General features: G+C 59.3%; 1 protein-coding gene across 1 annotated transcript in view; it reads right to left on the reverse strand.

Moving 5' to 3' along the window:
- LOC141542885 (SCO-spondin-like) overlaps positions 1-15000 on the reverse strand; it is an 83996-nt gene that overhangs the window by 54591 nt on the left and 14405 nt on the right. Inside the window, exons 20-42 of the mRNA XM_074267569.1 lie at positions 14402-14658; positions 14064-14198; positions 13048-13250; positions 12788-12915; positions 12597-12706; positions 12183-12332; positions 11920-12013; positions 11672-11841; positions 9509-9742; positions 9002-9214; positions 7975-8211; positions 7544-7672; positions 7055-7146; positions 6713-6944; positions 6303-6455; positions 5786-5926; positions 5502-5684; positions 5094-5244; positions 4320-4473; positions 4025-4079; positions 2726-2824; positions 2158-2376; positions 1813-1940 (exon numbers count right to left, since the gene is read on the reverse strand). Coding sequence (XP_074123670.1) covers positions 1813-1940; positions 2158-2376; positions 2726-2824; positions 4025-4079; positions 4320-4473; positions 5094-5244; positions 5502-5684; positions 5786-5926; positions 6303-6455; positions 6713-6944; positions 7055-7146; positions 7544-7672; positions 7975-8211; positions 9002-9214; positions 9509-9742; positions 11672-11841; positions 11920-12013; positions 12183-12332; positions 12597-12706; positions 12788-12915; positions 13048-13250; positions 14064-14198; positions 14402-14658 — 3667 coding nt within the window. The remainder of the gene's footprint in view (positions 1-1812; positions 1941-2157; positions 2377-2725; positions 2825-4024; positions 4080-4319; positions 4474-5093; positions 5245-5501; positions 5685-5785; positions 5927-6302; positions 6456-6712; positions 6945-7054; positions 7147-7543; positions 7673-7974; positions 8212-9001; positions 9215-9508; positions 9743-11671; positions 11842-11919; positions 12014-12182; positions 12333-12596; positions 12707-12787; positions 12916-13047; positions 13251-14063; positions 14199-14401; positions 14659-15000) is intronic.

The raw sequence follows: 15000 nt of genomic DNA on the forward strand, positions 1-15000 counted from the left end.
CAAGTCTGACCATGTCACTCCCTGGTTTTGAAAAGCTCCAATAGCCCCCATTGCCCCAGTTATAAAATTCCATTTCCTTTGTCTGGCATTAAGAACCCCTTCAGGCCCCGGCCTGCTCTGACAGACATATTCCCATCACTCCCCCTTTCCACAGCCGGACCAGCTTACTTGCTGCTGCTCCTACGTGACATTCCAGCTTTCCTCTCTGTATCAACAGCCCGCTGCTAAATCCATGACCTTTTCCCAGGCCTCATCCTCCTTGATTTGTCTACAGCTTTTGACACTGCTGATCAGCACCTCCTTCTGGATCCTCTATACTCCTTTGGTTTCTTCTTTGTGGAAGGGAAGGGGGGAATTGGGGTTAAGTGACTTGTACGAGGTCACACAGCAAGTGGAGGCTGAATTTGAACTCGGGTCCTCCTGACTCCTGGGCTGGTGCCCTTCTCTTAGTTTCTGAGACACTTCTTTTTTTCTCTTCCTAAATTCTTGATCGTTTCGTCTTAGTCTCCTTTCCTGGTCCATCATGCAGTTACTCCCAACCTCTACCCACGGGTGTCCCCTAAGGTCTCATCCTCTGCTCTCCCTTACTGATCTCAGTTGCACCTGTGCGTTCAGGTATCATCTCCACACAGGTAAAAGTAGAGACAATAACTATATGTACACACATATTCTCAATCCAGATTATCATGCAATTGATAATAGAAAGACTGAATTCAACTCATAAAAGAGATTATTGCTAGAATATAAATATACAAAATAAGCTAAAAATTTTATATGCAAACATGTACACATGTTTTTGGAGCGGGATTAAACCTGTAACTTCTTTGGTATAAGGTGAGGAAAGTCCCTCCACCCCAGCACAATCACCACAGGTTCTGCAACCTACTGCCTGAAAAAGTTGTCTGGAGAAGTGAAAGTTTAAAGGTCACATAATTAGTAGGTGTTATAGGCAGGACTTGAGCCTTTGTCTTCCTGACTCAAAAGCTGACTATCATGCTAAAACAAGCTCTTATTATACACACATATATGAATATTTGTGCACACACACATCTCTCTATATATTGTTGGGTCTGAGTCCTCATGACCCCATTTGAGGTATTTCTTGGCAAAGATACTGAAGTGGCTTGTCATTTCCTCTCCAGCTCATTTTTACATTCAAGAAAACTGAGGTAAACAGGATTAAGTGACTTTCCCAGAATCACACAGCCAGTAAGTGTCTGGGGCCAATTTTGAACTATCTATCTCTATCCACAGGGCTACTCAACTTCAGGTCAGGAGAACTCATCTTCCTGAGTTTAAATCCAGTCTCAGACCTAGTAAGCTAGCTGAGGAACCCTGAGCAAGTCACTTCCCCCGATTGCCTCAGTTTCCTCATCTGTAAAATGAGCTGGGGAAAGGAATGGCAAACCACTCCAGTGTCTTTGCAAAGAAAAGCCCAAATGGGGCCACAAAGAGCCAAACAGGACTGAAAAACCACTCAACAACAACCCCTACCACTATTCTAGTTCTTACCCATTATAGATACTTAATATATGTTAACCGAGCTCCTACTCATCCTTCAAAGCCTGGCTTAAATTCTGTTCCTCGTGACCACCCAGGGCTCGGTAATTTGTCTCTTTTCTGAAGTCCCTCAGCACTTAAAGGCTGTCTCTACCAGTCTTTTGTAGCTTAGAAGTTCTAGTCTTTCCCTCCTCATCCCAAAATAAAGTCCTGCAATCAGGAATCATTCTCTCATAGGAGAGTCCGTCATTTTGGTGAATTGAACGGAGGCCATTAGTTAAGCAAGCCTTGTATAGGTGAGGAGGGGGCTACCTTGGGTGTGGGCAGAATGCCTGGCAGGACCTTGTGGTAGTCATACCAGTGAGACCCATCAGTGCCGAACTGGAGCGAAAAGCTAGTGACATAAGCATCAGAGGAGCCAGCGCCCTGGACCACGATGCCTGTGGAGAGGTCAGGGAGAACACCTGAGCTGTCAGAGTCCCCTAGCACCCCCCAGTGCTCTCCCAGCACACTCCCCTTCCTCCCTCTTCCACCCTTGCACCTCATCCATTCCCCCAATTCCTGGGATCCTTCCTCCAGACTTCTGACCCCCTACCCCTATTTTCCGCCCTCTCAGCCCTTGTTTTCCCCCTCCTCCCCTGCCCTCTATCCACTGACCCGTGAGGTTTCGGGGCCTTAGCAAGTCCACCTGGAGGAAAGGGGGCTGGATGTGTAGCTCAGCATGGGTATCTTCCCTGGGGCTCCAGCCCTGAGGCTCCGGCCCCAACACCAAGGGCCCTAGGCGACCCGCCCAGGCGGGATGTTCGGGATGTTCAGATGATGCTTTTAGACTGCTGGGAGGGAGTCTCGACAAGCCCAGCGGGGAATAGCAAGGGTCTGGGGGAGGGAGAGATATTGAATGGGCAAAGTCCTGGGGGCCGGAGAGACGTGCTGGTATAAAGGGAGAGAGGATGAGGACATCTGGCAGAAACATTGGGAGGATGCGGAAAACATGGGGCAGGTTAAAGAGAGGAAGCAGGGAGGCCACCCAGCCTAAAGGGACCCAAGACTGAGGCACAATGACAATCCTAGAGAACCGAGAGAAGGTCCATGGGAACAGTCACACCATAAACATCCCAACCAGAGCAGCAGGCCCACGCCAGAGAGGCTCCTCAGTACCCCGCTCCCCCATGAAGACCTAGACACTAATCCCAGCCGCACGCCCCCAAAGGCCTCCGCCCTTCACCTCCAGGTACAGGCAGTGGGTAGGTGGGAAGGCTGGGTTCTGGCTGGAGACTGGGAGGAAGCGCTGGAGTGGTCCCAGGGGCAGCTGTCCTGTTTTCTCCTAGCAGAGGAAGGGGAGCCTGACTGTTAGGATGAGACATGGCAAGGCCTCTGCCCCCAGACCCTTAGGGCCCACAGAGACGTCCAGAGCTGGACAAGACTGTAGAGACCACCTAATCCAGCCGTCCTATTTCATAGATTTAAAAAAATGAGATGAAGAAACTTATTCAAGATCACCCCCGTATCTCAGATGCTGAGACAGGTCTTAGAAATAAATAATAATAACAATAAATACTTAGGCTCCTTTCTATTATATACAATCCAATGCTCAGGGAATTTTGCCCCTGGATGTGATTTCTATTTCTCAATTGTCCTTTCTGCTATTGATTCTCATAACAAACCCTGAGAAGTTATTATCCCTATTTCACACACGAGGAAATTGAGGTCAAAAGGAGGTGAGTGACGAGCTGATCAGTTGGAATTAAAACCCCACCACGTAGCCAGTGGGGTCTTCCAGGGGCTGTGTGCGCAAAAGCTAACAACCACACCAAAACTTCACCCCTGTCTCCCTCCTCTCGGTTATCTTCTGATTGAATTTTTTAGCCGGGTTCTAAGTCAATCGTCATAAATAAATGGAAATACGGAATGTTTTCTTACTTAATAAAGTATCCTGAAGAAGAAAAAGCTTTGAGCTGAAAAGCTACGATCAAAATAAAAATTGTTTGTACTGAGGCCGAGACGAGCCCCAAACTGCTGCCATTCGGTGGGTTTGCACGCTCCCCTTGTCCAGCAAGTCAGGCTGAGACTGGTCTGAATGAACAAACGGGGTGGGACGGGGGAGTGGACAGCAGGTCTGTCCGTGCCGTAGCATGGTTTCTCTTATACGACTTCCCTCCTTAGTTTGCCAGAGCAACCATTTTTCAGTGGTTTGTGTGTGGAGTCCCAGGCAAAGATGGGAGGGGGCTCTGGTGGAGCTCCCTTCAGCAAAAAGAGAGAGGCCGGATGGAAGGAGAGCGACATTCTCCGCTCTTGGTTCTCCTCTCATCACAATAAGCGTGGTGACTCGGGGAGCTGGAGAGCAGGGAAATCTGGGCCGTGTTGGAATTTCTTTCCTTGCCCGGGATTCCTCTGTGGAGCTCAAGTCTCTAAGTCCCCATCGGTCTTCTTCCTCTACCCCAAAATGTTTTCTGAGGGAGGAGAGCCCTTCACACTGTCAGCATCCTCAAATTGTCCCCTGTAACTCTGCATCCCCCCGACTCACCAACAGGAACACAGTGGCAGCATGCATCTCCCTTTCCCTCCACCAGCATCCAACCCTGGAGAGGAACAAGCGTCAGATCCAAAATGGGGGACTTCTAAAACCCAGCAGGCCAATGGGGTGGAGTCTCGTGTTATAGGTGAAGAAGCACCCTCTCCTCCTGCTCCATCCCTTGCATCTCCCGGGACAGCCCACCCCCCCCTTCTCCAGCCCAGGCTTTCTCCATGCAGGCTCCTGCAGGCTCCCAAGCATCTACCCCTCCTCCTGCCCGGTAGCGCCAGCCCCTCCCTGCCCTCACCTGCGGGCAGGCTCCCCGAGAACAGTAGGGAGAACACTGCACTGTGTGGTTGGTCAGACACTGGCAGACCCGGCATGTGCCCCACCGCCAGCGCTCCCCCACTCTGCGGGTGCTCCCCTGGTGCTCACACTCCACGCAGGGTTCTGTCTGACACCTGTGGGAGAGAGAGAGGAGGAGCTGCGCTATTCCCCGGAGTCCACAGCCCGGCGGGCTGCGGGCCAGCTTCAAGAACAGGACCAATCACACCGGATCCAAGCTCCTCACGCACCAGAACTGCATGCAAATATAAATAAATATAAAGCGTGCAAATGATAATGGCATCAAGCTCTTCCATGAATTTTCCCTCCCCACCTTCCAGTCCGCCCCGCCCTCACCCCCTTCTGCCGGGTCCTCTCTTTATCTTCCTGCCTTTCTCCTAATGGACATAAACAGAAGCGAGGAGGCAGAAAGCCAGACCCCTTGCTCACAGGAGCACAGATTCTTACGCAGAAGCGCCCTTAGAGGAACAGAATGTCTTTGACCCTCGCTTTATTGAGATTTGTCTGTGATTTAACAAATGCTCTGGGCTGGAATCTCAGTGAGGCAGTAATCCCAGGAGAGGAACAGGAAAATGGGACCCCAAGTAGGTTTTTGGCAGTTCCCCTAACTGTACGCACTGTGTAACCCGTGTCTGAAGGTGTGGGGCTTATGGGGCTTCCCTGTGTCCGGGGGGTTCGGGTACTGGGAGGTTTGAAAGTATGGGGGGCTAACATGCGACATTCTCCGGGGAGTTACCTTCGGGCCTTTCGGTAGATGCCCCGGCACTGGTGACCGCGGCCCGCGTGGCTGGGGTTGCTGGGACTTCGGAAGGACCACTGGATGCTCTGGCTCCCACAGGGGCCCAAACACTCAGCCCAGGGGGACCAAGACGACCAGCCACAGTTCACTACAGATTGGTTCACAAGGGGTGACACGGATGGTCCAAAATCAGTTGGAAAGGAGAGGAAGACCCCACAGTGTGGAGGAAGGAGTAAGGTTGGGGCAATGACCAGGTCCCGGAAGGGGGTCCTAGGTAATTTCTGGCAAAGGACCCAGTATAATATAGGAGAGCGTGAGGAAGAGATACGGCTCCCAAAGTGTCAGGGGCCATGAGGTAAGGGGTCACGAGGGGAACACGGAGGAATAATTCTGGGCATATCTCACCAGCACAGTCAGGGTTAGGCTGGCATCGACGTAGCCTGCCATCCTGACATGTGCAAAGCCGGCAATTAATCTTGACCCTCTGCCCTGGCCAATAGCGAGTGCCTTCCACCAGGCAAGGGCACTGCCAAGGTTGCACACACTGCCCATCAAGGCCCAGGACCTGTCCTTTGGGGCACCAGCAGCCTGGGGGAGAGGTAGGCACAGAAGGGCAGAAAAGTTCCAGCGCCAGTCCCCGATGGCCAGAGGGGAGGCTGAGCTGGGCTCCCTCCCTATGAGAGCGTTACCTGGACTGCAGGGCCGCTCACGTAGACACTTGCCCTGACTGGAAACGTCGGCACAGGTCAGAGGGCAAGGGGCACAGGGCTTGAGTACCAGCTCTCCTGGACATGAGGTGACGTTGGGACAGCCATCCTGTGAGCACGGCTCTGGTCAGAAGCAGAAACGAGGAGATATACTGAGGACAGAAAAGATCCACCAACACACTCCCTTCCCCGACCAGTCGTCCCATAGAATTAATAACAATAACAATATTAATCTTTTTTCTATCGTCATTTCCTCCTTCGGAATTGTACAGTAACTGGTACAAGTATTATTATTTGCTTTTTTTCAATTAAAGAAACTGAAACTGAGACGGGCTGAGCGATTGGTAATAGTCATAGAATTAATCAGTACCAGAGCCAGACTTGGGCCCAGGGCTTCTCACTGAAAGCTCAATAATATACTGAATGTGCTCACTAGCCCATTTCCCTAACTCAGCCCATTATCCCAGCGGCACGCCCCCACTCTTGGGTGAGCACTCACTGGTTTGGAGGGTGCTGTGGGGGCCCCCAGGCAACGTGGCGCAGGCCCGGCCGCCATTCCGGGGTGGGTGACAGGCCCGGTGTCTAGCCGCAACCCCCCTACAGGGCTCCGAGCACTCAGACCAGGGCGACCAGTCACTCCAGACACCGTCCTCTGTGGGAAGGACGTGATGGCAGAGAGAGGGAGGATACGGGGCCAGGGAGAGGAAGGGGAGGGCACAGCAGAGACGGGACGAGAGACGGGCGCTCCCATCCCAGATCCAGAGGCCTCGGCAACCTTTCTTCTACCTCCTCTCCTCCCACCCGGTTTCCGCCCTCCCCGGGCTCTGCTGTGCCCCTCTCCCTCTGTTCCTGAAGGGCTCCATTCCACAGGCAGCTAACCTCCCCCTCGTTCCCGGGGGTCACACTCACCAGGGCAGGTAACAGTGAAGCAAGCACGAGCTTGGTGTTCCGGGCCCAGACAGCGCTGGAGCACAGGGGGACTAGGGGGGGAGCACCGGCGACTCCGAGCCTGCACCCCAGACCCACAAGTCCGGCTGCACGGCCCCCAGGGGGCCCAGGAGCCCCACGTGGCGCAGCCCTGCTCCTCAGAGGATGGCCCCAGCCCGTCCCCCACCTCGCAGTCAGGCTGTCCATCACACACCTGAGGTGGAGAGGACATGGGAGATGGGCAGGGGTAGGAAAAAGGTCAGTGTGCAGGCCGGGAATCAGGCAGGACTAGTGAGAGTGACTCCCTATATCCCCAGCTCCCACCTGCTGAAAGCTGATACAGTGTCCGTCCGGGCAGGAATATTCAGGGCAAGGAACACCCGTCTTGTTAGGAGATGTGGGGAATGGCAGCCTCTCTGGGATGGGAAGGGAAGGGAAGGAAAAAGGGAAAGGAAAGGGAAAAGGAGGGAGGGAAGGAAAAGGGAAAGAAAGGGAAAGGAAAGGGAAAAGGAGGGAGGGAAGGAAAAGGGAAAGAAAGGGAAAGGAAAGGGAAAGAAAGGGAAAGGAAAGGAAGAAAAGGGAAAGAAAGGGAAAGGGGAAGGGAAAGTGAAAGGGAAGGAAGAAAAGGGAAGGGAAGGGAGATAAAATGAAATGTCAGGGAGGTATCCTTGTCAACGATACCGTAGACAAGCACAGAACCCCTCTCGTTGCCACCAGCACTCCGGCCTCCTGCCCATAAACATGACATGCTCTGGCCCCCTTCTAGACCCTCCTTGCTGGAGGGAGATCGGTCAGGGCGGGAGGAATCCATACCACAGTCCAGTTCATCTTCACCCTGTGGGCAGTCGGAGATTCCGTCACAGACCTGAGTCGGTGTCACGCACAGCGGGGGCGCTGAGCTGCAGGGGAAAAGCCCCGGGCAGGGCGGCATCCGGGTGGAGCCTGTGGGCACAGAGCCAGTTTCCATATTATCCAACCCCCCCCCCCATGGTAGGAGAGAACCATGTCGGAAGAACAGAGGAGGCTAAGGCCTGGGCCTCCGGGAGTAGAGCTAAGGCTGAGATGCGGAAGACCACCGTTGGGTAACTGTCCTGGCCAGGAAGACACCTGGGGTGCCAGGACGGGGGTCCCCTATGGAAGACAACGAGGGATCCTACTTCCTGGAAGAACTGGGAGGGCAAACCCTGGAGGCCTTTGGGCACCTCCTAGCGCAGCTCTCTGGGGGAGAAGGGCCGGCCACTCACCGCAGGAATCCAAGCTCTCATCGGAGCCGTCTGGGCACTGGGGGGTCCCGTCGCAGAGCTGCCGGTGGGGTATACAGTGGAGGCTGAGGGGGCAGGGCATGTGATGGGGGGGGCAGGGCTGCCCACAGTCCCACTCGTCTGTGCCATCCTGGCAGTCCTCCTCTTGGTCACAGCGCCAGCCCCGAGGGACGCAGTCCCCACTGCCACAGCTGAACTCGTAGCGGCCACAGGACAGCTCTAGGGGCAGAAAACGTTCCCCCTAGTCCCTCTGCAGGAGTTTCCTCCCTGACTGTGCCGGGAGTTCCCTGGGATTAGAAGTCCATCTTTTGGGTGGGACGACGACTGAGCTGAGAACTGCAACGGCTGTGGTCCATTTCTGGCTCTGACAGAACGGCGTGGACTCGGAGCAGCCCATTTACATCTACAGTCTATAGCACACATAATATGCACCCGCGTAGACGTATAGTCACACAGGTAACTCTCAGCGACACTGGTCTCCTGTGTGATCCCACATCTTCACTTTGTACATTTATGTGTATTTGACACAATTTATGCGTTTAAGAGCGTTTCTCTGGGAAGGGGCCGGAGGCTTCACTAATTTCCAAAGAGGCCCCAACCCACAAACAAGTCAAGAGCCCCTCACCTAATTCCACTGTCATTTAACAGATAAGGAACCTGAAGCCCAGAGAAATAGAAAGCTTGACTTGTTCAAGGTCATGCGGCCAATCGGGAGCAGGGATAAGGCTCTACTTCCGACTCCCACGCCAGGGGTCTTCCTCCGACAGAAACGCTATCTCCCCCTCTCCCCCCCCCCCGACCCTCCCCCGTCCCACAGGAGAAACAGGAGGCTCACGGGGCCCGGGAATGGATGATGCTTCAGCTTTCACGGTATGACACAAGTGCTGCTTGGACTGCATTAATTAGTCATTGTTATTAAGGTAATATTGGTGTTGCTTCCCCTTGCTCTTCCCAAGGGGTCAGAGCCCCCCAGCCCCCCTGATCCCAGACCCCCCCCCCGGGGCTCTACCTCTGGTCGGAGGAGTCGCTCCCGATTCCAGGCTGCCCGTGAAGGGACCGGGCGGGGTATCAGCAGGGGGGGTGGGCAGGAGGAGGGAGGGGCAGTGCCAGGGTCCTTCATCCGCCCCGCCTGCACAGTCCCAGACCCCATTGCACAGCTGGGAAGTGCCGACACAGGTTCCGTCCGAGCAGGGCGCTTCTCCAGGACCGCAGTTCTCCCAGCCTGCGGCCAAGGAACACGGGGACCAGGCCCGTTCAGTGCCCGCTCCCTCTGCGTGCATCAGTTCTGGGGCAAAGGGTGACTCTGGGGGGCCCTTGCCAAAGGCAGCACAGTCACATGTCGGGCGCCAGCCTTCAGTGGGCATCGTGGCTGAAGTAGCACAGGGAGGTCTTGGGCTGGTCTGGAGCACTAGGACACATGGTGCCCAAGGAAAAACATGGGCCCTAAGACACAGATTGGCCCCTAGAGCACAAGCGAGGTGTGCCCGGTGGGAGGGGCTGGAGAAGCGGGGCTTACCCAGGCAGGACTCCTCATCGGCACCATCTGGGCAGTCAGGCCGCCCGTCACAAAGCTGGGCGAGGGGCAGGCAGTGCCCATCCACGCAGGGCAGGGAGCCCTCGGGGCAGGGGCAGCCGCGCTCGTCCTCCCCGTCTCCACAATCTTTCCGTCCATCACAGCGAAGTAACAAGGGCAGACAGCGGCCCTCACCGCAGGGGAACTGGCCCTCTCCGCAGCCCGGCGGGGCGCAGCCTGCAGGCAGAAGGGCACGGGGGTCTCACAGCCCGCCCTGTGTCTGAGGCCCCCGGTCCCCGTCCGGGAAGGGCCCTGAGGTCTCACAGCCGGCCCTGTGTCTGAGGCCCCCCGGCCCCCATCCGGGAAGGGCCCTGAGGTCTCACAGCCGGCCCTGTGTCAGAGACCTGGACTCCCAGGCCCCCATCTGGGAAGGACCCTGAGGTCTCACAGCCGGCCCTGTGTCTGAGGGCCCCCGGCCCCCATCCGGGAAGGGCCCTGAGGTCTCACAGCCGGCCCTGTGTCAGAGACCTGGACTCCCAGGCCCCCATCTGGGAAGGACCCTGAGGTCTCACAGCCGGCCCTGTGTCTGAGGGCCCCCGGCCCCCGTCCAGGAAGGGCCCTGAGGTCTCACAGCCGGCCCTGTGTCAGAGACCTGGACTCCCAGGCCCCCGTCCGGGAAGGGCCCCGAGGTCTCACAGCCGGCCCTGTGTCTGAGGGCCCCCGGCCCCCGTCCGGGAAGGGCCCTGAGGTCTCACAGCCGGCCCTGTGTCTGAGGGCCCCCGGCCCCCGTCCGGGAAGGGCCCTGAGGTCTCACAGCCAGCCCTGTGTCAGAGACCTGGACTCCCCGGCCCCTGTCTGGGAAGGGCCCTGAGGTCTCACAGCCGGCCCTGTGTCAGAGACCTGGACTCCCAGGCCCCCATCTGGGAAGGGCCCTGAGGTCTCACAGCCAGCCCTGTGTCTGAGGGCCCCCGGCCCCCGTCCGGGAAGGGCCCTGAGGTCTCACAGCCGGCCCTGTGTCTGAGGGCCCCCGGCCCCGTCCGGGAAGGGCCCTGAGGTCTCACAGCCGGCCCTGTGTCAGAGACCTGGACTCCCAGGCCCCCGTCCGGGAAGGGCCCTGAGGTCTCACAGCCGGCCCTGTGTCTGAGGGCCCCCGGCCCCCGTCCGGGAAGGGCCCCGAGGTCTCACAGCCGGCCCTGTGTCTGAGGGCCCCCGGCCCCCGTCCAGGAAGGGCCCTGAGGTCTCACAGCCGGCCCTGTGTCAGAGACCTGGACTCCCAGGCCCCCGTCCGGGAAGGGCCCTGAGGTCTCACAGCCGGCCCTGTGTCTGAGGGCCCCCGGCCCCCGTCCGGGAAGGGCCCCGAGGTCTCACAGCCGGCCCTGTGTCTGAGGGCCCCCGGCCCCCGTCCGGGAAGGGCCCCGAGGTCTCACAGCCCGCCCTGTGTCTGAGGGCCCCCGGCCCCCGTCCGGGAAGGGCCCTGAGGTCTCACAGCCGGCCCTGTGTCAGAGACCTGGACTCCCAGGCCCCCATCTGGGAAGGACCCTGAGGTCTCACAGCCGGCCCTGTGTCTGAGGGCCCCCGGCCCCTGTCCGGGAAGGGCCCTGAGGTCTCACAGCCGGCCCTGTGTCAGAGACCTGGACTCCCAGGCCCCCGTCCGGGAAGGGCCCCGAGGTCTCACAGCCGGCCCTGTGTCTGAGGGCCCCCGGCCCCCGTCCGGGAAGGGCCCCGAGGTCTCACAGCCGGCCCTGTGTCTGAGGGCCCCCGGCCCCCGTCCGGGAAGGGCCCCGAGGTCTCACAGCCGGCCCTGTGTCTGAGGGCCCCCGGCCCCCGTCCGGGAAGGGCCCCGAGGTCTCACAGCCGGCCCTGTGTCTGAGGGCCCCCGGCCCCCGTCCGGGAAGGGCCCCGAGGTCTCACAGCCCGCCCTGTGTCTGAGGGCCCCCGGCCCCCGTCCGGGAAGGGCCCCGAGGTCTCACAGCCGGCCCTGTGTCTGAGGGTCCCCGGCCCCCGTCCGGGAAGGGCCTTAACCCCCCTGGTGGAACAAGACCCCACCCCCCACCCACACTGAGGGCTGGCCCTCAGACTCTCAGCCCTCTGGGAGGAGCAGGCAGGAGAGAAGGGCACACCCAGGACATCCCCCCCTCCCCCGGGCAGACACAGACTCCGAGTTACCTTCCTCGTCGGAGCCGTCTCCGCAGTCGTCCTGATGGTCACAGAGCCACTCCCGGGGCACACAGTGCCCGCTCCCCTGGCACGGGACCTCGCCCTCTGCACACCCGGGCGCCTCCTCTCCACACCAGGAGCCGGCTCCCCCGCAGCTCCACTCTCCGGCCCGACACGAGCTGAGGAGAGCAGAAGGTCAGCGGGGAGAGCCCGCAGAGCCCGGCCGGCCGCCGAGGCCCCCCTCCCCGTGCACTCACCAGTTCCCACAGTCCCTCTGGAGCAGGGTCTCCGGCGGGAAGAAGTTGCCTCTCCACTCACAGGGACAGGCGGCCGGCTCCAAGCAGACCCCACCTGAGAGAGTGGGAACGGGTCCAGATCTCCCCAGGGTCAGGAGGCCCCCGCCCCAGCTCTGTCACTGCCCATCTCACTCCTGACCCTGCACAGAGAGCGCTCCCCTCACCACGCGCCCTGGCTGCCCCCCTTCCACCACCCCTTGTGCCCCTCTCCGACTCTCACGCACCGTGCAGCCGAGTGCCCTTGGGGCAGAAGCACCCCTCCACACAGGGCACAGCTTGGCAGTGCCATCCAGGCTCGGCTTCGGGGTCCTGGCAGGTGGGGGGGCAGGTAGGGCCGCAGGCTTCGTAGACCTGACCGCCCTCACACTGTATAGCTGCATAGATCACAGACAGACCCACAGAAGAGTGATGAGGGGTCATGAGAACCCGTGAGCACCAGATACGCTAGAAACTAGGGGCTCAGGATGTGTGGGCAGGCGGGCACTGGGCAAGGCGGGCACAGGCATTCGGGAATGCTTGGAGAGGGCAGTGGGGCTTCTTAAACAATGCTAGTGTCGTGCTGAGTGATCCTGCTGACTGGGAGAAAGCAGCAGCCCCGGAGGGTCAGAGAGAGGGGGCGGGCAGGAGAGGGCACTCACGGCAGAGGTCCTGGCTGCGCCAGTGCATGTGGAGCCCGTGACGGGCGCACTCCTCCGCGTAGGCGGCGATGGCCGAACAGAGACACTCACAGTCGCCCCCTGAGTCGCAGCTGCCGGAGGGATGCTCTCAGCAGCCAGCCCCCAGCCCGCCAGCTGCACAACCCCCCACCCTCAGCCCAGCCTTTCCTTACCCGCAGGCGTCGTACACGCACCACTCGTAGTACTGCTGGGGGGGCACCTCCACGTGGCACGGGGCAAAAAGTGCCTGAAGCAGCGCCCCGCACCGGGCCCGCGCCCAGCCCACCCTGTGGGCATTCACCTGCAAGCGAAGAGGTGCCCACACCCCTGAAGCCCGGCTCTCCCCTCCCGCAGCCTTGGGCTTCCCAACCCTCTCCCCTCCCTTTCCCCATCACCCCCTCCCACGGCTGGAGCAGGATCAGGCCCCCCTTACAGTGCAGGGGTGGGGCACGTCTCCCGGGCCAGGCTCGGGGCACAGCAGGCTGAGGCGCCAGGAGTGGGCGGCCAGCTCAGCGGTGGGCTCCAGGACGCCCTGGCGGCTCCGAAGATCGTTGGCAGCGTCGCCATCAAAGTCCCCACACAGCCCCTCCACGCGGCCCCGGAACTGGGGGGCCAGCTGCACCGCCACCCGCGTGCCTGGCAGGGGAGGGCAAAGCAAGGCGGGCGCTTAGTCCTTCCCAGGGGCAGCAGAAAAACAGGGAGGTGGGCGCTGGGGGCCCATCTCTGACAAAGGCGACCCGGGGTGATGGGGAACGGGCAAGCAGGTGAGCTAATAATTCACTCAGAGAATCCCAGACAATCACCCCAAAACCTCCTGGGAACGAGTCACAGCTTTAGCAAAGCCGCAAAATAAACCCCCACAAACGCCAGCATTTCTACCTGTCACTGACCAAGCCCCTCGGGGAGAGACAGAAAGAGAAACTCCACTTAAAACAACTGCAGATATTGGGGGGGGTCTGCCTGCCAAGACAAACCCAAGGGCTGCATGAGCACACAATCACAGTGTCTCCACAGACCACAGCTGTCACTCAGCAAGCTGGCGAACATCCGCCAAGGCGCAGCAGCTGGGACCCTGGTGCCGTCAATGAAATCAGGTCACCGTACCTCCGAAGGTCACTGCTGCTGCTGGTGTTTAACGGAGCAAATCGGGGACACCTGACCCTAAATTTTCTCTTGGGGAAAAAGTCCAGCAGCAAAGGACGCCTTTAGGACAAAAAGCAGGACTTTGGCAAAGAAAGTTCCTCGAGAATGATTTGGGGGGGGCAGGCTTAGGGTTCCAGCCACCCCCCGAAGCCGTGCTGGCCAGAAAAGTAAGGGGAAGGTGAGCGGAGACGGTCAGAGTCAGGCCCTGATGTCAGCCTAGGTTGAGTAAGGCTCGAGCCCCAAAGTTTACTGGGCGAAGATGGGAGCCCAAGGACCGGGGGCTGGGCACAAGGCGCGGCTTCTGACCTCCATCCCAGAGCAAGGAGAGGCCGCGGCGAGCCGTGAGCAGCAGGGAGAGACCGACTTGTCTCAGGCTCAGGCCGGATCCCGTGTAGGTCTTGGGAGGACGCACGCTCACACCGTTCACTGTGACCGCCCGACCTGCAGGGCAGCAGAAAGGCGCTGTGGGCACTGCCCCCCCAAACCGGGCAGCGCTGCCGCCTGTGGCACTGAGGCACAAGCAGGGACCAGCCGGGCAGAGAGGGCCCGGACTGCCAGCTCCCCCAGGGCGCAGACCCGACGCCCCCCTGCTCCCGCGCCCTCTCCTCCGCAGGGCTTGCCCCCCACTCCCTGGCCACGGGCACCTCTGAGCAGATGCACAACGGTGCTCCCCAGACGGACAGTCAGGGCCTTGGTGCAGGTGAGACCGCCCGTCCCACAGGGCAGGTTCTGGGCAGAGACGGAGAAGCTCCCGTCCACCTCTCGGACCAGCAGGTACTCGCAGGTGCCAGGGAAGGTGAACGCCAGGCCATCGAACGTCACATAGTGAGGGGCGCCCCAAGCCCGGCAGCGCCCACCGCAGCGCTGACCCGTGCAGCTCCACTGTCCGCCCCGGCACACGCTGCGTTGGGGGAAGGGGGAAGGATCAGTGGGGGTCAAGGTCACCGGACCTTAAGGGCACAAGCATCGAGAATACTGGCTCAGGAGCCCAGAGCCAGGAGGGTTCTGTCAGAACGTGTCGGGTCAGAAATCGGTCAGAGACAAGGAGGCTGGTCCCAGTGTCCCTGACCTGACTGAGATTCAGTCCCCGGCTCGTCCTCCGAGTCCCCTTGGGGCTGCCTTGCACCCAGTCGTACACGGTGTTCTTTGCACGCTCGCTCCCCTTACACCGAGCTCCCCAAGAGAAACCCATTCATTAATCACTAAGCATTTAACAAGCAGCCACTGTGTGCCAGGCAGGGCT

Source organism: Sminthopsis crassicaudata, chromosome 5 (assembly GCF_048593235.1).
Source record: "Sminthopsis crassicaudata isolate SCR6 chromosome 5, ASM4859323v1, whole genome shotgun sequence".
NCBI lineage: Eukaryota > Metazoa > Chordata > Mammalia > Dasyuromorphia > Dasyuridae > Sminthopsis > Sminthopsis crassicaudata.